General features: G+C 53.7%; 2 protein-coding genes across 6 annotated transcripts in view; both read left to right on the forward strand.

Annotated features, from left to right (window-relative positions):
* The first annotated feature begins 272 nt into the window (after positions 1–272).
* On the forward strand, positions 273–8,494 carry LOC103059592 (SMAD family member 6-like). 2 transcript variants are annotated; one of them, XM_088137246.1, is made up of 4 exons: positions 273–431; positions 2,404–2,783; positions 4,433–4,525; positions 6,539–8,494. In XM_088137246.1, the coding sequence occupies exons 2-4, from the start codon at positions 2,408–2,410 to the stop codon at positions 7,075–7,077; spliced, it is 1,008 nt and encodes a 335-aa protein (XP_087993372.1). In that variant the 5' UTR covers positions 273–431; positions 2,404–2,407; the 3' UTR covers positions 7,078–8,494. The 2 variants fall into 2 exon arrangements, with proteins under 2 accessions (XP_087993372.1, XP_087993371.1); XM_088137245.1 differs by lacking the exon at positions 273–431 and adding an exon at positions 1,363–1,520.
* An 8,309-nt stretch (positions 8,495–16,803) lies between these two features.
* ZBTB7B (zinc finger and BTB domain containing 7B) overlaps positions 16,804–24,909 on the forward strand; it is a 28,022-nt gene continuing 19,916 nt past the window's right edge. Inside the window, exon 1 of one of the 4 annotated variants that reach the window (XM_088137256.1) lies at positions 16,804–17,049. In XM_088137256.1, the coding sequence (XP_087993382.1) occupies positions 16,923–17,049 (127 nt within the window). In that variant the 5' untranslated portion in view covers positions 16,804–16,922. Of the gene's footprint in view, positions 17,050–17,167; positions 17,229–17,304; positions 17,430–20,706; positions 21,071–24,909 lie in introns of those variants that run through there. The other 3 variants (XM_088137259.1, XM_088137257.1, XM_025171893.2) reach the window with 3 other exon arrangements.

The raw sequence follows: 24,909 nt of genomic DNA on the forward strand, positions 1-24,909 counted from the left end.
CGGGGGCGGGGGCGACCTCCTCGTCCCAGGCTTGCCTCGCTGGCGCCAAGCGCCGCTGGCTTGCTCCTGGGAGCAAGAGCCGCGCGGCGCCAGCGCAATCTCTCGTATCTCCAGGGGAAGTTGGAAGAGGAAGCGGGGGAAGATAGCGCGGGCCCCAGCCGTCCAGCGAACGCCCTGGCTTCTTAAAGGGACAGCCCTCCTGATCTTTTGCAAGCCCCCCCCTCCCTTTCGCAGGACCGGCCCCATAGACGGCGCTCCCATCGATCTCGAAGGCGAGACCGTCGGAGTAAAAAAAAAACCACGGGAAACTCCGCAAAGGGTTCGCTCGGGTTGGCTGCCCGCCTCCCCAGACCGAGGAGAGAAAAGCCCCACCAGGTGGACCCTGGCAGGGGCTGCCCCGGCTTCTAACTCTCTTTGGCTCTTCCCCGAAGGTAATCCAGCGCGTTCAGGGGACCGTGAGGACTAGAAGCTTGGCTTCGCTCGGAGGGAGCCGTCTGGAAGGGTCGGTCGTCCAAAGGGCGCTAGGAAAGACCCTGCGTTGATGGAAAGGTGTGGAAAGGGGGGCTGGTGTCCCCCCTCCCATTATCCATTTCTGGAATAAGGGGAGACATAATGGCTGCATCATGGGGTGCCGGTGTCGAGTCTCCACGTTCCTGGGGGGCAGAGGGGCAAGATAATGGCAACAAGGGGAAAAAATCAAAGTGGGCTTGCTACCAACCCAGAAACAAACATGCCTACTGGGTCTGTTGTTTGAGGAGGGGGCACATTTCCCACAGCGGTCAGCCTAAACTGGAGTCCAAAACCCCCGTCCCTTCCCTTCGATTTGCCCCAAGGGCTTGACGTCCAGAAAGTCCGTGCAATTACACTCATACGGCTGCCCGTAGTGCCGCACGGCAGGGCATGTCGCCGCTTGCCCTCTGCTAACTTCATTTGTGTTCCCCAGAATTAAGGGATGGGGGGGAGGCTAGGGGGACCCAACCCAGCTTGCTTGCGGGTGCAAAGCCAGAACAGGGTTGGTTCGCGACTGAACCAACGGCTGAACTCAGCCCAGCCTGGCAAACCGATGCGAGGCTGGAGTTTTGAACCCAGAACAAGGGGACGGCAATCAAAAGGCTGGGCGCAAAGGGGGAGAGACCCCAGCCCTGCCTGTTTGTGGGTCCCCCACTCCTTTCATCAAACAGAATTGGGCGTCCAGCGTGTCCAAGTGGGGAGAAGTTCTCTTTTTTCCCTTCTATCTCTGGGGGTGCCAACCCCTGAATCAGCCCGAGATTTCGCTTTCGGCCATAACTCCCCCCCCAGTACCCGCCAAGGCCTTCCCAGGCAGGCTGAGGGTATCCCAGCCCCCTCCCCATTTCCTCCCCCAGCCACTGACTCCCACACAGAAAGGCTGGGCTAGGGAAGGATGGGGAGGGAACTCCCAGCGGATAAAAGATCGGGGCAGGAAATCTGTGGGTCGAGCCGGCTGTTCTCCAGCCGACGGGCAGCACCCCGTGGAGTCGTCCGCCCTCCCCCCTTGCGCGGTGAGTAATTCCTTGGGTGCCTCGGCAGCCCATTCATTCCTCATTCCGCAGCTCTTCACTTTGGAAATGGGGGTCTTAATATTTGGAGGGGGGCGTACGGGAGGGCTGGGAGGGGTGAACCTGGGCATCAATTCCAGAGATGGGGTTTGGCTGGGCAACATGCCAGCCTGTAATCTAAAACTCTTGGACCTGGGTGTTCCTGCGTTCACACAACTCATGGTGTTGCACCCATGTCGTGCCCTGCACGCCTTTCAGGGAGATGCCGTTGCATCGGTGGGGTCAGCGCCTGAATTTGTGTGTGCCCATTTCGGCAAGCGTGGTCTCTCCTTGGGGAGGGGGTGACGGCTCCCCCCCCCTTTTTTTGCACCGATTTATGCAGAAATGAACAGAATCTCATCCTGGGATTTCAGAATTAACTTGTAGTGTTTCTCATTCAGAAACCCTACAGTTGCCTTTAATTTTGGCTTCATTTGTAATTTGCGTTTCCTCCAGGAACAAAAGGCACTGTGCTTAGCATTTCCTCCTCCACTTTTCCCCTACCCGTAACAACAACCCTGGGAGGTAGACTGGGCCAAGAAGGGAGGGAACGTGGAGGACATCTAGACCACCCCGCTTGCTGGATTCAGAACTTGCAATTCGCAACAGCCCCCCCCAACTCAGTGTAAATACCTCCAATGCAGGTATTTAACAGAGAAGGGGAAGGAAAGGTGGCGATCCATCAGGAAACCTTAGGAAACAAGAAGGATCCAAATCCAGTATAAACTTATTTTGCTCCTCGCTCCCCCAACCGAGGTTGTAATCGTACTGGTCTACCTTGCAAGGCTGTTGTTGCTCAGCATACCAACTTCATAACAAAGCCCTGCCACTCCTGTTCTTCCCCAAGCCTCATGTTCCGGTCTCGGCGAGCCAGTTTGGTGCAACGGCTCTGGAGACTACGCTGCGCAACGCCCGGCCTGGATGACAACCACGGGGCCCTGAAGCCGGTGGCCCACGCGCTCTTCAAGAAGCTGAAGGACAAGGAGCTGGAGCAACTGCTGCAGGCGGTCGAGAGCCAGGGGGCCGGGGAGTCGGGCTGCGTCTGGGTCGAGCCCCGCGGCGCCAAGCCAAGCCTCTCGGCTTCGCTGCTCCTCTGCCGCCTCTATCGTTGGCCGGACCTGCAGCAACCGCATGAGCTGAAGCGACTGTGTTTCTGCAAGAGCGCTGGGGGCGAGGGCACCATCCACTGTTGCAACCCGCACCACCTTAGTCGGCTCACTCTCCCCGGTGGGTATGGGGTCCCTTCTGAGCCTTATTCTCTGTCCGTTATGCAGCTGCGGGCTAAGCCGTCTCTTATCCGACCTTTCCCTCCACAGCGTCTCTTCATCCTGTCTCCCAAGGTCTTTCCCACATGCCCATTACAGCGATACACCAAGTGGAGCAGGCATTACCCCAAAGTGTGCAGAGCTCCGCTTGCCAAGCCCAGGTTGGCAAGACGTGTGAATTCAGTCCAGGTGTCCTCATTTAGCGGACGGCCACTTGAAGCGGTCGCTAAGTGAAACATCACCATTTTACGACCTTTCCTTCGTTTTACAGACCTGCAGAGGCCATCAATGCAAGGCTTGGTGGCAAAGTTGCCTTTTCATCACCATGGTAGCGAAACGGGGCAGTCGCTAAACAAGGACTGCCTATAAACAGAGCCATTCAGGACTGGCTCAGGGTGCAAATAGGGTAAACAAAGTCACCCTTTCCTTACCTCTGTTGGTCTGGGTTCATCCAAAGATCAGTTTATCTCCCGTTTAGCTTTGGGGAGGGAGAAAATCCAGGCCAACCTATAGCAAGAGTGTTTTTTTCACATTGCTGTGAGCCGTCCACAGCAGCTGGAGGGGCACGCCACCAACAGTCCAGCTTAGTTTGGTGTGGAAACCAATGAGGGTTTGAGAACTTCAGAGGGTGTCCCCTCACATATACCTTTTGCGTTGAGCTACGTGGGGACCCAAGGCTGGATGGGCAAGATTTGTGCCCATTGGGGCAGTATCGCTCTGCCACCATTGACCCAATCATCCTTACCTCCTCCCTGTAAGGTAGACCGATAATCTCTTAGTAGTGGATGGCGGTGCTGATGCAGAGAGAAGAGGCAGATGAACCCCCAGAGTGAATCCGTCTCTAGAATGAAGTTCAGCGGAGAATCTCCCCCTCTTTCATTCTACCTCCAGGCTCCGAAGCCTGAATTTTCTAATTTCACTCCGAGTGTCAGAACAGGCGCTGATCTTTCTGGACTTTGCAGTCACCGCCTCCAGATTCCTCTCGTTTTGAAATCGATTCCTCCCTACCTGTTAGTCACTGCGGCTCCAGATTAAAATAACATCTCCGTGCGCCCTGATTCATGCTTGGAACGCAACAGTTTATGAGGAAAAAACAAAAATGCCCATTTCTGTTCAGGTCACCGTGGCTTTCAGTCCAAAGCTGCTCGAATGTTGGTCTTCAGTTGTCCAAATGGGTAAAGTAGCCTGGGAAAAAAAGGGGGGGGGGATTTAGCACTTCCCAGGTCCAAAACCGTGGTTGTATTCACACAACTGGTTTTCCAGGATTGGCTAAATCGTAGTTTATTCTTCAATCCCACAGTCCTGAAGACCAGCAAGGGGTTGCCTAATTGGACAGTTCTGTGGCCAAATTTGCAAAAATATGGCTTAGCCCATGGTGTGACGCAGGACCTGCAATTTATAAAAGAGCGATAGCAAATGATCAAAAACAAAACCATAACCCATAAACCAAAGGACACTTTTGTTAACCCGGGTTGAGGAGTTCATGGGTTATGTGAAGCAGGGCAGGGCAACAGCAAACACATAGGTTGCAATCTTGACTGGGGTACCGTGCCTCTTGTAAAGGGGCTGATTTCAAAACTGCTCACGGATCTTTGCTTGGAATTTTTGCAGACACCCCACCACCCCCCTATTGCAAGATCTCCCCTTTTGCTGTACCACTGAAGTGCACCAGTCTTTTGGAAAACAACCGCAAAGGATGGCAAGGTGAGAAGGAAGGTTTTGTGCTGTGTTTTTGTTGGGGGGGGGGCATTGTTTAAGACACAGCTAACACCCAGAGTAAAGATGCTGATGTGAGGGCCCCAAGCTCTTGCACAGGAGAGTGGATGCAATCAATGCAGACTCTTTCCACTTGCTGGGGTCCCTCATAATGGGAAGCCAGCTTGGGTGAGCACCGAGGACATGGGGTGGATGAAACAGGCCTAGCAGCGATTCCAGGAACGCTGTTGATTGTAGTAAGGGAGAATCACAGATTCTTGGAAGTTTGCCCAAGTTTCTCTCTACTCCGTCTTATACCCAACAAAATCAAGGCAGGGTTATGCTGACCTTCTGCCGGACACTGTCTGCTTTTCTCAAGACGATGTAATTTTTTCGGCAAGCGCTTCCTTCCTTTCCAACTTCCTTTGTAAGGTGCGTGAGGAAGGCACCTGCTTGGCAGAAAACTGCTCTCAAACATTGCTTTGCGCTTCCTTGCTTTGAACAACGGCCCCATTTCCATTGCTGGATCGCCACACAGTCAAGACAACTACCTTTCCCAAAATGCTCGCTGCTTGAGAAAAGTCAAAGCGAGATTGGGCAACCTGTAGTCCAGGTCAATTTGAGATTCCTGATCCTCTTTTTTACACCCCCCCCCATCCTTTCCATTCCCCCTGCCAAATGCGGACAGTGCGATGGCCTTTGGTTTCTCACCCTTGCTAAGTGGGCAATGCACAGACTGTTCGGCGGGGTCAAAAAGCTTTGCTGCATTTTATTTAAGTTCTTCCAAAGGGACACCCCCACCAAGGAAAAATGCGTCTTCCAAAGATGCAGTGCGTGGGGAGAGAAAAATAGAGGAAAGGTTTGTTTGTCTGGGTGTGACACATTTGTGGATGGCCCAGGAGATGGAAAAGAACAGGGAACCCCACGATGGGGGCGTTCCTCATTCCTTAACACAGACAGACGGCTCACTTGTTTATTTCTGGTCCCCGCCAGGCTAGAGGAAGTGCGGTCCAGAGAGACGCTAACAATCTCTTGACGTACAAAGCAGGGTTGAATGTTGGCACCGGGCCACCCAGCCACATCCAAGCAGCCTCGGCGCCTGGTCTGTTTTCCTCTTCCCAGCTGAAGGCAGGGTCCCCCAAGAAAATCCCACGCCTACGTGCTACCCCGAAGCTCCGCCACACGGCTCAAGCTTGCCTCTCCCCAGAGACGCCCACATCGATGGCCCCAGCAGCTTTCAGGGTCCGCACTCCCCCCTGGCTGGGTTGGGTGAGTGGGGCAGAACCATTGCATTCAGACACAGTGCCAAAGATGGGCAAGGATAATGTCATGGCTGGAGTTCCAGCCAGGGGCAGGCATTGAAAATGGCTCCTGAGCATTGCTCGGTTCGTGTGCGTGCAGCAAGAGGATTTGAGGTCTCAGAACAAGCCAGCCAGCCAGTGCCCAACCCTGATTTAACTGATAGCCCTGCAAGGTAGTCCAGATAAGAAGTATAATCAGGAGCACTGTCTCTGTCTTCATTATCAGGTTCCATTAAGAGACTCTTGCAAGACCGGAAGTATTTCTCTCCTCTTTTCTAGGGAGGGCCCCTTCTGAAACGTCTCCCACGCCCCTTTTCCTTCTGTGGGCTGAGATACCTTTTACATGCTGTCCAGCCTGTGGCTCTCCTTCCCATCTCCCAAGGTCCCCCATATTGCAAGATTGATGTCAGCCTTACCATGTAGATCAGACAGGAAACCACAAGATGAGCGAATTCTACTTTATGGTAAAGCTACATTGACAGAATCTTGCAGGTCTGAAAGTACAGTTCTCCCTCCGTCTCCTTTACAGCCCGAGAAACTAGGGAGGGTCCCTTCTGAGCCTCTTTCTCTGCCCATTATGCAGCTGAGGGCTAAGCCATCTCTTATCTGACCGTTCCCCAGGCAATGTTTCTTGGCCCCGTCTCCCAAGGCCTTTCCCACATCTTTCCCTCGGAGGTGCTTATCTCCAATCCTTTCACGGTTGGCTTTTTCTTTTCTGCAGACACGACCCTCTCCCGCTGTTCTCTGAAAGATGGCTACTGGTGCAAACTGGCGTATTGGGAATATCGCCTACGGGTGGGAAGGCTCTACCCCGTCCATGAAGAGTACGTCTGCATCTTCTCCAACCTCCCCAACGGCAGCGGGTTCTGCCTGGGCCAGCTTGCATCCCGAAGTCACAGCCAAGCTGTCCGGAGGACCCAGGCTAAGATCGGCCGGGGGCTGTTGCTTTGCCAAGAAGCGAGTGGCGTCTGGGCTTACAACCGCAGCGAACACCCCCTCTTTGTCTGTTCCCCCACTCTAGGGCCGGTGGGCAGCTTCTCCCCTCCGGTCCACAAAATCCTTCCGGGTTACTGCATCAAAGTGTTTGATTACGAGCGTGCCACCAACCTGGCGGCCAGACGTCAGGGCACCAGCGACGGTCCCCACGACGGGCACACCGTCCGGATCAGCTTCGCTAAAGGTTGGGGGCCCTCTTACACCCGCAGGTTCATTACCTCTTGTCCATGTTGGCTGGAAGTGCTGCTGAATGCCCCAAGATGAAGCAGATGGGGGGGGGAAAGGAACAAAAAAGGGGGTTGTGTCATAGCCCTGCTCCCAAACGTAGATAATTCAGAGAGGGAAGAATCTAGCTTCCTTTGCTGGAGATCTCTTGAAGTTTTCAGTGGCTTTTCCTTCTTCTTCTTCTTCTTCTGAATTCCCTCTTGCTTTAGGAATATAAACACTCAAGGAAAGTAGCAGGCAAAACAGAGGCCCTTACAAAGCAGGAGATCCTGCTTAGCACTAGATCACATCTCCAAAATCCACTTCCCCCAATTGGTTGATCTCTCACCGGCCTCAGCTCCCCATATCCAGAAACGGTCCTGCCCAATTCTTCCGATTTCAGATGGACAACACTGGGCTTCAACGCTCTGGCACCCGGGGACGTTTGAAAGCCAGCAGGCTTCTGGAGCTGAGGATTTGGAAGTGGGGAGGAGAAAGGAACAGGATGTTTTTCCCCCTCGTATTTTATTTTTTGGGAAAGACGCAGAGACAACCTATTAGACATTTACAGCATTCGGAAAGGCATAGGACTTGGAGGATCTGCTCAAAGTGAGAGATTCGCAGAGGGTAGAGAGGCAAGTGAAAATGGTTGCGCACACCACACGTTGCAGGTTAGCTGACAACAGTGACTAACAACTAGTGATTCAGTGTGAAAAAGAGCATCAGAGGAAAACTTAGATTTGTTCCAATTCTGGGGTCGGCCAGCCAGAAACAGCCCCGTTTCATCTTATTACATCCAAGTTCCCTTTGAGCAGGAAAGGAGGGCAACTCGCCCAAGAACAGGCCAGTCCAAAGCGTTCAACCAAGGTGCCCATTTTACAAACAAGCACTACTGAGGCTGAAAGAGGAAACCCCATTCTCCGAATCGCTGCTGAGGAGATCCATTTTTAACATAGCATCAACATCTTCTGCCCGCCCTTGAGAAATCTAGCACTGAGTCGTCTTCCTGCTTGCCCCAATTTAGGATAAAAGAAGGAAAACGCTCAAAAATGAAACAGCAGCTCCAGAAAAGTGGTTTGGGTTTGTGAATCACTCGATCTGTATCTCCAGGCCCAGTTCCCCCCTAGTTTTTCCTCTTTTCTCCTTAGTAGTTAAATTTTTACTCAAAGTGCCTTCAGCGTAACGGTGACTGGGGGAAAAAATTGGAATAATCTTCTTCTAATCCAAGGAAGGACTCAGAAAAGAGGCAGAAAAATAAAGGGTTTTTTTTTCTCAGTAGAAGGCAAGTGGGGTGAAAAGGCTGGTGGAGCCGTCGAACGGAAGAAAAACGCTGAGGCCCAAAAGAGCAGGAAAAAAGTCAAGGGAAGAAGGAATGTATGAAAAAGGCACCAGAGACACAGAGTTAAACAAGAAAAGAGAGGTAGGCTATACAATGCAAGGGTGATCCGGCCGTTTTTATTTTGGGGGGAAGGAATTTCAGGCAATGCAATATTGTAACCCAGGAACAGAGTGGGGGTCCTCGGGGCCCGAATCCCTCTATTTAGCGCCGTGCAGATTTTTCCATCCATTTCATCTGGGGCCCCCATCCAGCATTCCTGAAAAATATGGTTCTAGCAAACGAGCTAGCTTTAGAATCACCCGTCGTTTTCCTTCTGGAGTTTTAAGTGTTTAAAATGAGAAGAAAAAGCTGGTCTGGAACGGAAGGAAGTCGGTCCATCGCGGGGTGGTCGTAGGAAAAGATCTTCAATTGCCCCAAAACTCAGCGGGGGAAAAGATTTGAGAAGGATTGAAGCTTGGATAGCGATGCGACGTAGGTTAAAAGGAATGGGCAGGACGGAGTCCTCCTCTGGCAGATCTTCGAGATTAAATTGCTTTAAAAAAAGAAAAAAGTTTTGTGGTTACTTTGAAAGAAAAAATAGTAATATCAGTGCAAACCCAAGTTTTCTGTCGACAAAACCTTGACTTCAAATGCACGGATACACACAGCTATGCACATAAATGTTAAAGGTTTTAAGCTGGGGGATCTATTACATTGTTTTACAATGATCCAGGGTGTAAGATTAACATTCTGGTTCCCCAAATCAAATAAAGAGTGCCCTTGAACATGCACAGAGTGCTGGGTTTCCTGCTTGCTCGTTTGGCTGAGTCAGCCTCCTGCTTTGGAAGTTGAGAAACTTTACCATCGGGAAGGGCAGAAGCGTGGGGAGCTCTAAGAAGCAGACCCCTGAGCATGTGCAAAGTGCAGTCTCCTCTCCTCTGACGCCACGGTGCAAATGGTGTTCCGATTCCAAATTGGGGATGGGGGGGTGGAGGTCAGCTAAGCCACCCCTCCCTTTTGCAAATGTATAAATTTCAAGTTTTTGTCTGACGTTTGCAGACCTGCCAACAGAGGGCGCTCCTGCATTGTTCTGCTAAAGGATTCCCCCTTGGATTTCTGTCAATCAATCCCTTTATGCTTTTAAAAGGGGGTGTTTGGCAGGCAGATACCCAACAGGTTTTGCTTTTTTTTTTTTTTTTTTTGAAAGCCAGAGATGCAGTGACGGCAACAGCCAGCCTGTTGCTTAGCTTGGAGTGGGAATTTAATTTCCCCAACACGTTTAATTAACTCACCAACTTAGTGCCCGGGTTCACTAAAACCTGATTAGTTTTCATCCTGGTTAGTTTTTTTGGGGGGGGGCAGGGGTTTTCAGCTTTGGGTGAACCCAACCCAACTGGATATTTTAGGGTGCAAAGATGGGATTGTTTGGAAACCCAGCTGAATGCGTTGTGTGAATGGTCACTGCGTGCTTAGCTTCAGGTTTAATATGTCGCACAGACCCACCCCCTGCCCCTTGTAAACCCCTTTTACGCTCAGTAAAATTATAACCCCCTTTTACGGCTCAATGGTGTCGAAGCCCGGCCGATAGTGGCTTATGAAATCAGTTAAACAAACCGTGGGTTTCTGCAACGCGGCAACCGTTCACAGGCACGTAAATGTCATGGTTTGCCCCTGGAGGGTTTGCTCAACCGGCCATCGTTTTGGATTTCCTTGTGGTCTCCCATCCCCTAGAACCTTGATCAGCCTGAGAGGACAATCCGCTGGGCCCATAGGTTGAACCCCCTCAAGCAAGAAGATACAGCTAGCCGAAACCCTGGAGTATTTGGGGTTGGGGGGGGAAGCCATCCGAAGCTTTCCTCTGGGGTCTGTGATTGACAGCTCAGGACCCGCCCCCCTCCTGTCTGTGGCTTCCCGCGGGTGCCAACTCAACGCCGTCACAGGCGTGTTCGCTGCAGAATTCACCTTGGGGGTCGAGCCGCTGAGCGGGGAGGCTGGGTTCCTACGTGCCAACCACTTCAGAGGCCGTGGGGAAGGAAGAGGGGCACAGCAGGGGAATGCCACACGCCAGCGAAAACCGCCCTCCGCCTCCAGGTCCCCCCCCCAGGTGTTGAAACCGAGCCGTCGGCTTTCCGACGGCGGGCCTCCCCTGGGCCGCAGAGTCGCTCCGTGCCCCCCTCCCCTGCCCCAACCTCGTTCGGTCCTCGGCTGAGATTGTGTTGGCACCACGTGGGAGCAAAACCAGGGTTCGTTCAGCGGATCCGGTTTCCCGGGCTTGTAACGACACGCTGGATCACCCAGTGACCCTATGGGCCAGCTGGTTTGGGGTGATGCAAGCACAAGGCCGCGGTAATTCTGGATTTTTTCCTCTCCCCCCCAGCTCCCGCCTTGTTCACGTAGGTTCGAAAATCTGCTAGGTTTGAATCATTCAGAACGAGAACTCGAATCTTATTTCCTCTGGAGAAGAAAGCCGGCACCCGGCGGGCGTGGGCACCTGGAGAAGAAAATCTGCCCTGTGTCAGCAACTCTGGGTTTCTAATTTTAGGAACTTTTTAGGGCTCTAACTTCCACATGCCCGGGGTGCAACATCCGCCTGGGAAACCTTCTTTACAGCTGTCAAGGTGCCTTTTTCTGCAAGGTGGGGAATTTGGAGCAAAGCCTTTTAGCAAATATAAGATCAAGCTGGCCCTGAAAATGTCATCCGTGTGCTTTATCCTGCTTCTGTTGGGCACGGAATTCAATTTTTACTTTTCAATTTGCATCTCTTCTAAAGGTTGCCAATCTGCTTTGTTCTCCCCCCTAGGCAGTGTTTCTCAAACTTGGCCACTCGAAGGCATGTGGACTTCAACTCCCAGAATTCCCCAGCTGGCTGGGGAATTCTGGGAGTTGAAGTCCACATGCCTTCGAGTGGCCAAGTTTGAGAAAACTGTCCTGGAGCGTGCGGAGCGGCTAACATAGTTTGTTGTAAATTTTCTCTTTTTTATTGGATTTTGATCAACGCCTGGGAACTTCGAAGAATTTCTTCTGATGGTGGGGAACGCAAATCAATGACTCAATGAATTGGCAGCCGGCCAGCCCAAGATTTAAATGTGATTATCCTGGAGGTATTCCTGAACCAGACCAGGGTTAGACATGAATATTTGCAGAACCATCAGCCCTCACCCCCCCCAAAAAATGGGGTACAAATCCATACAACGATGCAAAAGACCTTACAGATTAACATCGCGATGAAGCCAGAATTATTCTTAGTGGGTTTTACGCACAAGGAATTAGAAAAGACATATGGGAAATTAATATGGGAAATGGTCACGGCAGCAAGCAAAAAGTTGGAAAAGTAGTGAAAGGTCTCCAGTCAGATAATTATAATGCTTGTAACATTATTTATTTATATTTATTTACATTTCAAATTTGTCCCCACCCGTCTCACTAACAGAGCGACTCTGGGCGGCTTACAGTAAAAGCAGAATATGTATTCATTAAAATAAATAAATATGAATGCATGGATTAAAATATCCTTCAACAACAACAGCATCAACCTTAAAAAACTGTCATTAACGTTGATCGAATATCCACTTGTTTTTGGTCTGACCTCTCAAATTAACTACAGTTAATACTGTAAGGCCCTGAGATAATCGAATATTTAAAAAAACTAAGCATATTCTATAAATCTCGTTGTATCGATGAAAAGATTGAGGTCGCTCTATGTTAACGTTTTATGGGTATAAAAGTGGGGGTGTATTTCTATAAATGACACTCGTTTATGCATTATTTGATTTTTTTTTTCTGACTTTATCAGCGCTGCCATATTTTTGGTTATATTTTATCATGTCTTCCGGCTGTTAGACTTACCAATAACTTTTTTTTTAAGGATTTAAGGCAGGGCTGTTTAACCTGGAGGGTGCACCCTTGTCCTAGGGTGAATTTCTAGAAAAATACAGGCCAACATCCACGTTTGCCAAGAAATACGGACACCCCAGTTTCTGATACGGAGAGAATCTGCCAGTGAAATACATTCTACAACTGCTTTGTATAAATGCATTTCTTCTTATCAAAATACGAAGTTCTTAATCTACAAATTAATCTAGCCACATTCCACTGAATGCATTCTGCCCAAAGGCACTTTGTACCTACTCAGGGAACGCTTTCCTTATGGGGCTGATCAAAATCCATTTTGTGCCCGCTGAATTCTCCATCCGCTCAGCGTCCTTTTTGATTCAAATCACGCTGCTCGAGATTTGGATCTCTTTCGCCATCTGCATTTGCTCAGGAATACATTTTCATCAAGGGGGGAGCAAAAGCTGTACTTGCTCAGAAAGGTCTCTCATTTGCAAAAAAAAAAAACCACTCTGCACCTACTCAGGAACCCCTGGCACTTTGCTCTCCCCCCTCTTCCAGAACCTACGCCGAAATGTCGAATATTTATATTTTTGAGGCTGCATTTACATTTCTGGACCCGTGTAAATCGTGTGTGCCTTGCACAAGGAGCTGCTTCGGTCCAAGAGCGATCAAAGTAAAAGGGTGCCTGAATTTCCAACCTGCCCAAAATTTGTCTCGGTGGGTTTACTGCGCACGAACACCTGGGCAAATGGGCCTTGTTTTGCTTGGCAAGTGGGCCACGGGGTTGGACAACGCTCACTTGCCTGGCCACGGATGAGTCACGCCCCACGAGTGGTAGGAAAGAGGAAGGTGATTCGGGAACCCGACCAGGACGGTGGCGGGCAGGCGGGCGGGGTGGGGTGCGGGAAGGCCTGGGCCACCGGTTGTGCATCGGGTGGGGCCAGGTGAGACCAGGTGAGTACGAAGCCCGGGAAGAACACCGTGTTGTTCTCCCCACCTGCCTGATTGCAGCCGAACAGGTTGTGCCTGAGTGACCCCACCCAGGCACCTGTGTGAGGGGGAGCAGGGAAACAGGGTGTCAGCTTGCCCGGGCGTCACGTCGAGGCAATCCAGGCCACCTGGCTGGCATCGGGAACTCCTTCTCCTTGCAACATGGAAGACCTCGAAGGCAGGATGCCAGGCGCCTGGAATCGTATGCTCCGTTTCCCTCCCGCAAATTCTTGTCTTGCCTTTGCTTAGGGACTGTTCCCAACACGATAGGTAAATAGGTAAATAGGTAAATAGATAGGAAGGAAGGAAGGAAGGAAGGAAGGAAGGAAGGAAGGAAGGAAGGAAGGAAGGAAGGAAGGAAGGAGGCAGGAAGGAAGGAAGGAAGGAAGGAGGCAGGAAGGCAGGGGAGAGAGGAAGGAAGGAAGGAAGGAAGGAAGGAAGGAAGGAAGGAAGGAAGGAAGGAAGGAAGGAAGGAAGGAAGGAAGGAAGGAAGGAAGGAGGCAGGAAGGAAGGAAGGAAGGAAGGAGGCAGGAAGGCAGGGGAGAGGAAGGAAGGAAGGAAGGAAGGAAGGAAGGAAGGAAGGAAGGAAGGAAGGAAGGAAGGAAGGAAGGAAGGAAGGAAGGAAGGAAGGAAGGAGGCAGGAAGGAAGGAAGGAAGGAAGGAAGGAAGGCAGGGGAGAGGAAGGAAGGAAGGAAGGAAGGAAGGAAGGGAGGGAGGGAGGGAGGGAGGGAGGGAGAAGGAAGGAGGCAGGAAGGCAGGGGAGAGGAAGGAAGGAAGGAAGGAAGGAAGGAAGGAAGGAAGGAAGGAAGGAAGGAAGGAAGGAAGGAAGGAAGGAAGGAAGGAAAGGAAGGAAGGGTTTTCCTTCTGCAAATTGGTCTCATGTTCCCGTTTTCACACCCCAAGGATTCACACACACCAGGTCCGCACAATACGTCAGCCCAGTGTTTCTCAACCTTGGGAACTTTAAGATGGGTGGACTTCAACTCCCAGAATTCCCCAACCAGCATACATGGACTTCAACTCCCAGAATACCCCAGCCAGCCAGGGTTCCCAAGGTTGAGAAACACTGCGTTAGATTGTCTGGATCTGAGTTTACACAGGGTGTGATCTGAACGTTGGCGGCTGAGCATGATTTGATGTGAATTTTTATCCCTGAAGACTCTGGCCAGCTGGCGAGGAAGCCAAGGATAAGGGGTCACTTTTCAACGAGACGGGCAGTGACAAATCTGACAGATAAATAAATAAATAAATATTTAAAAACCTCAATCCTCCTTTTAAAAAATAAACTGCTTTTTTTTTTTAAGGCACCGCCGGCAGGGAAAAGGGTGGACTTATTTTACGGATGGAGTGGGAAACAGATGGGTCTCTGAACAACCAGCAGCCCCCTCCCCTCAATTCCCCATTAGGATCCGATGAAAACTGTTGATCCCCCTCCGTCAGCCATCCGAGCCTTAAATAAAATATTGGCGACCCGAGTTAATTTTGCTGGTTTGATCTCCTGGAAATAATTTTGGGGTCTCCTTATGGTCTAGGAACACCCAGGATGGGGGAAGCAGGCTTTAAAACGTGTTCCCCACCCTTTTCTAGATTCTCTCCCCGCTGGAGAGAAACTTTATTTTAGCTAAGGGCAGACCCCCGTTCCCTGCTTCCATGAATTCCTTCCGGACGCGTTCCTGCAGGAGGCAAGTGGTGACGTATCGCATTAGGTGTCCCGAAGAGGAAAAGAATTCAGCCTCCTTTTCCAAAGGCGTCCTGCCAACCTGCCCGATTCTCGGCGCTGGGTGGGGCAAGGGGGCACGGAGGGAAGGAAGCAAGGAACGCAGCTTCCTCAGGATGTTTTCGCTCGGAGGCCAGAAGCTGATGGGGCTCCACCACCAGGCCCACGCGCGGCCTCCTCGCCCGCGGCTGCACTCCCTCCCCAAACTCGCGTGGCACGTGGGAATCCCGGACTCCGGGTTCTTTGGCGCCCCGCAATTCCCCCAAGTCAGGGCTGCCTCCCGGCCTGCGTTCTCCTTCCACGGCCTCGCCCGCCCTTTCCAGAGGTGCCCAGAAAAGTGCTCTGCCCTTCGGCTATTTGGGATCCTGCGAGCGAGGGAGGTGCCCTGAACTTTGATTCTGTAGCTAAGCTTGCACGAATATCTTTTTAAGCAAGCAGGCCCTGGCAAACGTTCCTATTTTAGGTGCACGGAAGGCCTACGGTGCAGTTCGGAGTTTGTTTTTTTGGGTACGCTCAACATCCCAGCGGCCCTCCTTGAATTATTTTTAAATTTTGGGAAGCATCCCCAAGGGGATGTCCCAAAGCCCCCTCAACAGGATGGCGGGAAAGAAACAGGCTTGGAACTGGCACTTTTCCTGAGGTTTGATCCCTAACACGACATTTCCCAACCTGCTATCTTCTGCTTGGGCCGGACTCTGGCTCCCATCATCCCCGCCGGGGGAGATGGGCTGCCCATCCAGCAGATCGAGAAGAGCAGATGGGGAAAGGCTGAGCAGTTTTCAGGCAGGCCAGGTTGGCCACCTCTCTTCCAAAATGCCCTGAACAGGAATCATAATAGTTTTTCATTTATTTATCTTTCAAATTTAGTCACCGCCTGTCTCGCTCGGCGAGTGACTCTGGGCGGTTTACAACAAAGTAAGAATAAAAACCAATTAAAATACAATAAAAACAGTAATAATAACAATATGTAGCTGCCCAGAGTCACCTTCTGTGAGATGGGCGGCTATATACATATGATAAATAAATATTATTGTTATTATTAATAATAATAATAATGAGGTTAGGGCCTGATCAGGCTCCAGGATGTGGCATTATGGGCCTCTCTGCTCTGGGGCAGTCCCTAACCCTCCCTTTCTAACTGGAGAATTAAACTCAATTGTTTCACCAGCAAAATTCAGGAACAAGAGCCTCTAGAAAGGAAACCTGTGCAAAGTCTTGTAACATAGCATTTGGTCGAAACGTCTCCCGGCTGGGCTTGCTTCACATACACACACACACACACTCACACACACACTCTCTCTCTCTCTCTAAAAGTCAGCTCCGCTTCCGTGGCTCCAAAAGCCGGGTTCAAACTGGCCCATTTTCCACCCAACGCGGGGTTCATCCGCGGGGTTGAGCGGAGCGCCCCGGGTCTCCCGAACCCGGGTGGAGGCTGGTCGTGGGAACGCGCCCGGAGGGGCCGCCCCCGAGCAAGGGGGTGCTTTCAGGGGCCGCCCCAAGCTTTCGGGCCCCCGCAGCGCTAGATTGCGCCCCCCACCCCTCTTCCAGCCGGACCCAAAGGTCCGGCTGGAGACGGGGAGGCCGGTCCCCAAGCTGGGGGGCAGGAGTGTCTGGCTGCACCGAGCCGAGGGCTAAGGACGGGGGGAGCGGGAGGGAGCGGGAGGGAGGGAGGGCGGGATGCCCCCTTCTCCCCCCTTCTCCCCCCCACCGGGAAGTCCCGTCTCAGCCCCACCGCCTGGCGATTCCGTCATCTTTTCCACTCGCACATCCTCTTCCGCAGCCGCCTGTGATTCAGCCCCTCCTTTCCCCGCTCTCCCCCTCCCCCCTTTCGAGGGACCCTCCCCTCCCCCCAAAAAATCCCCTTTCCAAACGAGGGCCTGTGAACCCGTGCGCGGCCCGCGCCTCGGAGGAAGGCCGCCGGCCGGGGAGCCCGCGCGCCCCGCGCACAGAGCGACCCCGAGCCGCCGCCCGCAAGAACACCGGCTCCCCCCCCTCCCCGGGCCAGGCAGATTTTGAGGAGGGGTGAAGAGCAGCCCGGGCGCGCCAATGGGAAGCCGGGGAGACTCCCCTCTGCCCAATGAGGACGCGACGGAGGCGGGGACCTCCCGGGCGCCTGGAAAAGTAGGGCGCCCGGGCGCGCGAGGCACCGATGGCGAGGAGAAACCCCGGCCAGGTGAGGCGGCGCTTGCGGGCAGGTAGGGGCGGGGCGGGGCGGCGCTGGGGGCGGCGTTGGGGGGGAAGGGGAGAAGGGGAAGCCGGGGCAAGGGCGGGGGCCGGGGCCGGGCTTCTCCGCTTCCCGAGAAGGCGGAGGTCGCCTGCGGCCGCGGTCGCCAAGCTGGAGGGGGCGGACAGGTGAGCGGGGGGCGTGGCCAGGAGGACAGGTGAGCGGGAGGGGGAAGAGCGCGGGGGGGAGGGAGGGGGAGGGAGGGAGGGATCGCGCCCGACGCTCCGCCAGAGCGACCGGCCACCGCCGCCAGCAGGAGCGCCCCGCTCGCTCGCCCCCCGCCCGCCGCACCGACAGCCAGCCGGCCCAGCCGCGTCCGCCGAGGCGGGGTGAGTGCCTCGCCTTTCGGGCGCCCGTCTCCCCCGCGGGGGCTGCGGGAGGGAGGGGAGGGGAGGGGAGGGGAGAGGGTCCCCCCGCGCCGCAGCCGGCCCCCTCCCCCGCCAGCGCCGCCGCCTTCCCCAACCCGGAGCCCCTCGGAGAAGTCGAGCGGGCGCCTCCGTCCCCGTTCGCAGCCGGCTGGGGATGATGGGGGAGGTGATCCAGCGCATCTGCAAGGCGCCGGTTGCAGCAGGCAGCTTTGGGGCGTCCTTCCAACTCATCTCTCTCTCTCTGGGGGGGGGAGGTGTATGTGTTACTTTTCACCCTTATCTCCCTGGTCGTCTGAGCTGACTTTTGCCCCGGGGGGCTCAGAAGGGGGGGGTACCTGTACATTCACTCCCTCCTTCTCCTTCCCCCCCATTATTCCCTAATTCTGCTTTTCTTCCCAGTTCCCCTTAGCTTTCTCCTTCCTCTTCCTCCCCCCCAACCAACATTGCCCCCTTTCCCCCCACTTTGCAGAAAGCAAGCCCAGAACTCTGTTGCGGGGAGGGGAGGGGAGGCGGGGGGGAGAGAAGATCAAGTCAGGAGTTACCCTCACAGGGAAAAAAAACCCCAGCAACTATATTTCCCATCCATATCCAAAGTCACCTCCAGAAAGGGCATTTGGGGTCTACGTTCACCCCACGAACTCAGCCACAATAGTGTCCAGCCTGTTTCCGCCAAGAGGCTCAGTGGAAGGAACCGTGGTCCTGGGAATGTGCTGGGTCCACCCAGAGCCAGAAGCAAAGGGCTTCCTCCATTGGGCGCAAGGGACACTTTGCCCCCCATCCTAAGCCCTAGAGCGAGTGGGAGGTGTTCCGGGGACTGGAGGAATTTTTTATTTTCCAATGATGTCCTTTCGGTCTGGATGTGTTGTGGGAAAGGTGGGGGGGGGTAGAACAAGTCTTTGGCATTGTGTCCAGAACCAAGGTAGATGGGCCATGATGGCGCGGCTGAGTGAGGCAGAAAGTTGCTATCTTCCGGCTAGGTCCACACCGGATGCCAGATCCAGGTTAACAAACCACAATAGGGTTTGTTACCATTGTTATCACAAATGCACCAGAATTGGGGTGTAATGCTCTGGCCCGGCCCTCTCACCAAGGGCAAGCCACCCCAGTGCCATATCTAGTCTAGCCTGGCATATTAGGTGAACCCAGCGTCTCTGTATCTCCCCCTCCCCCCTTTTGGGCCTAGAGATGGGGTGCATGGAGGTCAGCCTGATTCAAATCTCAAGTAGGCTCCAATCCTCTTCCCTCCGTCTGTGGTCAGAGGCTCACTGGGGTCGGCAACTAGCCTCCCCTGCATTCTGCCCGCCCGGCACGTTCAAATATTGGAAAGCCAGTGAAGTAAAGGATTTGCCAGAAGGATTTCGTTTATCTGTTTCTTCTTGGGGGGGGAGCAGCTGTTTTGTGTTCATGCAAACTCTGGGGGCAACCTTGGGCAGGGTGGGGAGGTGCTCCAGCGCACCTGTTTAGGCACTGTCCTGAAATAAGTGGCCGCAATTAAGATACGACGGTCTCATTTAGTGACCTGGCAGTTGGGCCTGGTCGCTCTGTTCCCTAGACTGTTCCACCGCACTTGGTTAGCTTCACAAACTCCCACCCCAATTCCCCTTCTAGAAGATGCCACGTTAGGCGATACCCCCTTGCAAAACGAAAAATCAGTGGTCCGTGTTGCAGAGCTAAATCGCCCAACATCATCCCAGCAGGGCTGCGGGGGCGGGGGGCAGGATCATTCAACCCTAATGATCTTGTGGGGTTCCAGCTCCTGTTGGCACGGAGAGGTGCTCATGCCACAGCAATTGTGCCTGGGCATCGGTGGGCTTTTTCTCCTGGGTGTGCAAATGGAGTCCGGCGAAGACCTCCTCCCATTCCTGCCACCCCCACCCCACTTCCCAGAAGCAGAGCTGAAACGAGCTTCTAATCAGCAAGCTGTTTTTTTCCTCTCTCTTACTCTTGAGGAAGCCTTGATTCTGACTGTGCCCTTTGGAATGGCAGATTGGCAGTGGTGGAGGCCAAGTTTTAAGATGGGTAGGTAGTTTGGGTGGGTGGGTGGATTATGACTTTCCCAGGGCAAACTTTCTGATTGGACTCTGGCCCGTGGGGCGCACCCAGCCCCACTGATTACCCTGCCCTTCTTTGCAGGGGTGTGTTTCCGTGAGGTCATCCTCGCAGAACTGGCTGTGCCATTTCTGGGAATCTGTGGGATCCTGTGAATTGCTTTTGCTACGCAGGGCAGAAATCTAGAAACACCAAACAGTTTTACAAGCGGGGGGGTGGAGAAGGGACAAGGAGAGAAAAGGCCTTGCTGGCAATTGCCTGTCAGCTTTTAACACCCCCTCCCCCCGGTTTTCCTCCAATAAAGTGGCCAAAAGTCTGTTTTATTTTCCGCCGAGGCAAAGATGGAAAATAGATAATACAATTATTATTTTGGGCTTAATAAGTACGAGACGCTGTGTACTTAAAACATGCTTTAAGCACCCTAGAAAGGCAAAAGGACTTTTTTATTTGCACGCCAAACGGGCAAAATTGGAAAGGGAAAGAAAGTTTCACGCGTGCACGAAGGCGCGGGTCCTCAGTGCGGACAGTTGTCCCAAGCGGGTGGACGTGTCCTTAAATTCAAAGGCGATGGGAAAAATTATGCAGAAGTAGGACAGAGGATGGCGGGGGGGGGGGGAGATGGGGAGGGGGTAGCAACCCCCAGGGCCATTCTTCAAGTCTTCTACATCCCTTCCTTCGGTTTTCGGCCTCCTGATGTTCCAGTCCAGCTGTTGATCCAGATTAGCCTTTGAGAATCTGGAGCCAGAAGTGGAGTGGGGCTTATTCCCAGGTGCTTTAAGGCAAGGATGACAGCTTGTGGGTCTTGGTTTAGCGTCGGCACACTCCCTTTCCACCTCCTCCAAACATGCCCTGGGCTAACCCGGTTTGTCTCCAACTTTCTGAGCAGCCACACAGAAGCGGTTTGCTCGGGCCTTCGGTGGAGATGTTTTTTTCCGCTTTCCACTCCAACCCACAGCCCTGAAATCCCCAGGTGGTCCCCCGTCCAAGCACTCACCAGGGCAGACCCTTTTTAGCTCCCGAGATTGGCTGGCACTGCCCCCAAGGTGCCATCTTCCCTCCCCTCCCTGCCTCCATGGATTACTGGGGGAGGCCAGGCACGCCTCGCCCGCCCCCCCGCCCACCCCTCCCATGCTCCCAGCTGGCAGCACAAAGGTGAGTGCGGTGTGTCGCTCAGCAGTCACCTGCTGAATGTCCCCAGGTGTCCTGGATGTGGAAGCTCCGGGGACTGAAAAAGGGGGTGGCATGAAGCTGGAGAGGGTTGAAGGTGGTTGGTTCGGTTTGCACGTGCGTGCGTGCGTGCAAAACCCCAGGGGGAGAGGCAGTGCATAGCGAGCAAGCCGAGAGTTTATCCAGCAAGGTAAGCGGGAGGCGTGCGCTGCACCAAAATGAACCCCAGCCTTGAGATGTCTTTGGTGACTCGACCCGCGTCAGGCGGCTTCTCCGCTGCGCCTGGAATTTTTAATTTTTTAAACGAAATTTAATTGGACTTCCTTCTCTGCCGGAGAAGATTCAGCTCCTGTTGTTTTTTTCCCAAGACTTCAGATTGTTCCAAGGTACTAAAATGTTCCCGGGGTGGTTTTGCATGGGAGAGAGGAAAGGCAGGAATGTGCAGAGGGCCTGAACTCAGAGCATGTACAGAGTTCTCTACCCCATATGGGAAATAACAGGGATGCAAACTTTTTTTTTTTTTTAAACCAGTGATGAAACGCAGTGTAAAGGAAGTTAGTCTTTGTTTCTCTTGGCAGTACAAACAGCCCAGGAGAAGATCTTGACCTCAGCGTGAGAGTTTGGGGTTTAACTCCCAATCCCAACACTTCTTTCTGAACAGGCCGGAGCAGTAAGTCCTCTCTGTGGCAGGCAGAAATTCAACTGGTGCTGTAGAGTTTCCCAATCCAGTGGCCGCCGGTTCAGGGGCTGTTCTGGACAGGATTGGGGCAGCTGGAGGCTGACCCAGAACCGTTTTGCTTATACAGAACGGCTGCAGGACGAAGGGCTCCGTTGGAGTGGCTGGCCTCACGGTCCCTGGAGTTCCCCCGTGGCACCCTCGGGTTAGCAAGCGAGGGTGGAAGCCCAGCACCCCATTTATCCGGCTGGGGTCTCACTTGTAACTTCTGTAACTTTCCACAAGACGTGGAAGGGACCCAGGGGCATACCCCAAAAACGGGGGGCCCGGTTCAAAAACTCCTGAGCCCAGTTCCCATCACTGCCGCAGGCCCGACCTGCTGCGGCCCCCGTGGCACAGTTGCCCTGGCTGCGGGGAGGCAGCAATGCCTCCTTGGGGGGGTGGCTGATGAAACCGCTGAGAAATCTTCCTCTGGCCCCACCCAGCGCTTTGCCAGAGGTGCCCCCCTCCCAGGGTGACGGCCAAGGAGAGAGGGCAGGCGCTCCATGGCAACCCCCCGGCCGTTCCCCACCCTCCTGGCTTGAAACCGGAGCTGCCTTTGGCCAGGAGGCCGAACCTTCGGGGAGGTGAGGCCCAGCTGGGCATCTTGCCAGCCAGCTGGCAGTGCCAAGGAGGAAGAAGGTGAACTCTGGGCTGGGGGAGATGCTTGACCCTGAACTTTGGGGCTGGCGGGGAAGGGCACGGGCATTGCCCAACCATTCTCTGGTTTTCCTTGAGCCAAGATGTCACAGAGCTCGTAGCAGGCCCTCCCTTGCCACACGTGCCACGCGGAGGACGCCAGGGACCTGTTTTGCCATCGAGAAGAGAAGCCGCCCGGCTCTTTCCTCCTTTGCAGGCGGCATCTCTCCCTTTCTCCCTGCACGGGAGGGATCCCCTTCCCCAAAGCTTTGGGGACAGGGGACGGCACGTCACCCTCCCCTTGAAAAGGGGTGTTCCCCTAAAAAAAACAGCTGGGCTGACTCAGGCAAGTTCCCCTCCTCTAGAAGGGGAAAAGAAAAGCAGGTGATGAGTCAGAAGGAGAAGTAGGTCAGGCAGAGCTGCTGGGGCCCTGACATTTCAGCTGCTCTCCGCCAGCGACATGGGAACCGGATGGGGTAAGCACAGGGGCACCCTTTCTGGGGCACCGGCGATTCCTCTGCCCAAGTCCCGAAGATGCTTCTTCCGGTCTGAATCTCCTCGGAGAGGCATTCCGACCAAGCCAGCGGTGCCTTCCTGCTCCTTTAAGGACACGAATTCAAATCCCGGTCCCCGGCGATGGAGGGTGGGAGCAGCAAATTAGCCCACAGGGGTGCACCGTTGTTCGGGTTGGTTGGCACACTGAGTTGGGGTCTTTGGGGCAAAAGGGAGGTCTTTTTTTAAGGAGAAAAGCCTCGGGGCGGTTGCTGAGCTCGGGATGCTTCTGGGGCACCGTCTGAAAAAAATATCGTTTTTTTCCCCTGGGTGACTCACGGCTTTCGTTGATTTGGCGTGACGTGCTCCGTGCACAAATGTTGCTGCCCGCAAATCTCCCTCCCCGGCCAACGCTGCACGCCGGGCCCGAAGCACCTAAAAAGAGGGGCACAATTTAAAGCGAAGGATTTAAATTAGGCACACCAGGGTTTTTAAGGGGGTTGTACCCAGTCTGGCGGTTTCTTACCCACCTGTGGAAGGAGCAAAACTGTGATGCTGAAAGACTGGACCAGATATTTAAAAAAGGAATAGTTTACAATGTGCAGGCTTTTCAGCTTTTATTAGAAATGTTTCCCTTCCCCTCTGCCCCTTCGTCCCAACACTCCCCAATTCAGCCAGGCAAGAACAGAACTCTGTGCATGCTCAGAAACTGTTGTTTACTGCTTTCTCCCTTGGCACCGCTCCCCAACAGGCACTGTTGTTCCAGAGCTCGGTTTGGTCCCAAAGGGCTGTTTCTGAATTCGTTTTTTTTTTGAACATCACATTCGTGTTATTAGTTCTCCCCAAAAGGAGCGCAGGGATGCGCTGAAGGGCCCTTTGGCGAAATCCTCGCTGGGGATGATGGGAACGGCAACCCAGTGCCTTGGCGGGACCTGGATTTGAAGGTCATCAAGCCCTAACGCGTGCACACACACTCCCCTCGCACACAGCACAACCTGTTCCAAAGTGCCCATTTTTTGCTCCCAACTCACACCCACTTCGCCAACCCCACCCAGCTGCCCTGCGGGCCGAGTCCCACCCCGGATAATTCCCTGCCCATTTCTTTCCCTCTCTCTTTCTCTCTCCCCCCCAAACCCTTTGCAGTCTTTTCTATAGCTGGGAGTGAAAAGTTCAGCCCGTCCTTTTGGGTAAAACCAGGGGGAGTGTGCCACACCAGGGGGAGTGTGCAAGCTTCTGGGGCTCCTGGTTTAGCCCGTGAGTTTTCCCACCTCCTTAAGGAATGGCGTAGAGAGACAGGAAAGCATGCACGGAGTTCATTCCTCCCTCTGCCTACGTTGTCGGAAGCATCTGATCACGGAATCGGTCCTCCCCGTTTCCGGATGTGATTTCGGCAACGCTCCCGTTCTCTCCTTTTTATTCCGTCTTCCGTTTTCTCCTTCTGCGCTTCGTCAACCCCTAGAGAGAGTTTCTGCTTTGCCTTGCCCCATTTCAAAAATCCAACACCCCCCCCCCCGCACACACAAACTTTAGAAAGTTTATCTTCCTGCCGAAACCCATCCTCCCCTCCCTTCCCATAATAAGAAATTGAGAGTTTAGGGAGCCTCCCCCCCCCCCGGTGCAACTTCACCTCCTAAGAAGCCATTCTGTCCCACCTTACAAGGGTGTTGTAAGGAAGATTGATACGCTGAGCATTGCATGCAAAGACACGGGGGTTGACACCTGGGGCTGTGTTGTGGGGGGGGCTGTTGGGCACTGGGGGCATGTGCAGGTGGGGTCTCCTTTCAAAACTCCCCTTTGGCCTTGCAACGCCCCTTAATGTAGGACAGTGCAGAAATGCGCCTGTTGCTTCTGGCTCCTTGGACCCAGATGTTCTGGACTGGATCAGTCGCTCGAACCACAACATCGCTTTCCCTCAACCTGGAGGCCTTGGACTACAGCTCCCATGATTCCAAGCCAGCTTGGCTGAAGGTGATGGGAGCCGTAGTCGATCACCATACCCGGTTGAGAAGAATTTCCCTGTGCTTTGCTGGCTTCTGCTTGACGGATCTGGGTTTAGAAAAGACTTGGATCCAATTCCCCACCCCTCTCGGCGGGTCCCCAGACCCCCCTGAGCTCGTGATCCTCAGCGCAGAAAACCCCCTCCTTTTTTTCCCAAGCCGTTTGCCCACAGCTGTTCACGCTTTCTATCTCTTCTCTGAGCCGGGGTGCAGCTTGGCTCACTGGCTCGATCTGCCTACAGCGGTCCAGGCCTTCAGAGCCGTCCACGGCCTTCCTTGGGGAGGCTGGAGTTCCGGAGCTGGGGAGGCAGGTGATGATGGCGGGTCCAGGGTTTTTCAAACCTTTCTTCCTCTAGAGAGCAGAGGGGAACCCTCACCATAC

Source organism: Python bivittatus, unplaced genomic scaffold (genome assembly GCF_059951505.1).
Source record: "Python bivittatus isolate LINGU-HERP-01145 unplaced genomic scaffold, Pbiv_v1 ctg000180_np1212, whole genome shotgun sequence".
NCBI lineage: Eukaryota > Metazoa > Chordata > Lepidosauria > Squamata > Pythonidae > Python > Python bivittatus.